Here is a 334-nt window from a genome sequence, read left to right on the forward strand (position 1 = left end):
TTTAAATGCCATTTAACAAAGAAAAATCAACCCCAAAAATGAGTTCGCGTGTCACCTCTGACACGTGTGTCACAGGTTCGCCATCACTGTTCTAGGAGGAGCTGAAGCACTTTGAAGTGAAGATTGAGAAGCACAACCACTACCAGAAGCAGCTGGAAATTTCGCATCAGAAGCTGCGGCACGTGGAGCGGTTTGGGGACCACGAGCACCTCAGCCGGAACAAGGAGCGCTACGCGCTGCTGGAGGAGAAGACCAAGGAGCTGGGCTACAAGGCGGGTGCCGGCCGAGCCTGGGCTTCCTCTGCTCGGGGAGGGGTTCCTGGGGCCCCAGACAC

At 56.0% G+C, this 334-nt stretch overlaps 1 protein-coding gene across 1 annotated transcript in view; it reads left to right on the forward strand.

Annotated features, from left to right (window-relative positions):
* Positions 1-334, forward strand: part of LRPAP1 (low density lipoprotein receptor-related protein associated protein 1) — a 75,530-nt gene that overhangs the window by 62,296 nt on the left and 12,900 nt on the right. The window contains exon 8 of the mRNA XM_014533450.1: positions 96-275. Within this exon, the coding sequence (XP_014388936.1) occupies positions 96-275 (180 nt within the window). The remainder of the gene's footprint in view (positions 1-95; positions 276-334) is intronic.

The sequence above is a fragment of the Myotis brandtii genome, unplaced genomic scaffold (assembly GCF_000412655.1).
Source record: "Myotis brandtii unplaced genomic scaffold, ASM41265v1 scaffold986, whole genome shotgun sequence".
In the NCBI taxonomy this organism is placed as follows: Eukaryota; Metazoa; Chordata; class Mammalia; order Chiroptera; family Vespertilionidae; genus Myotis; species Myotis brandtii.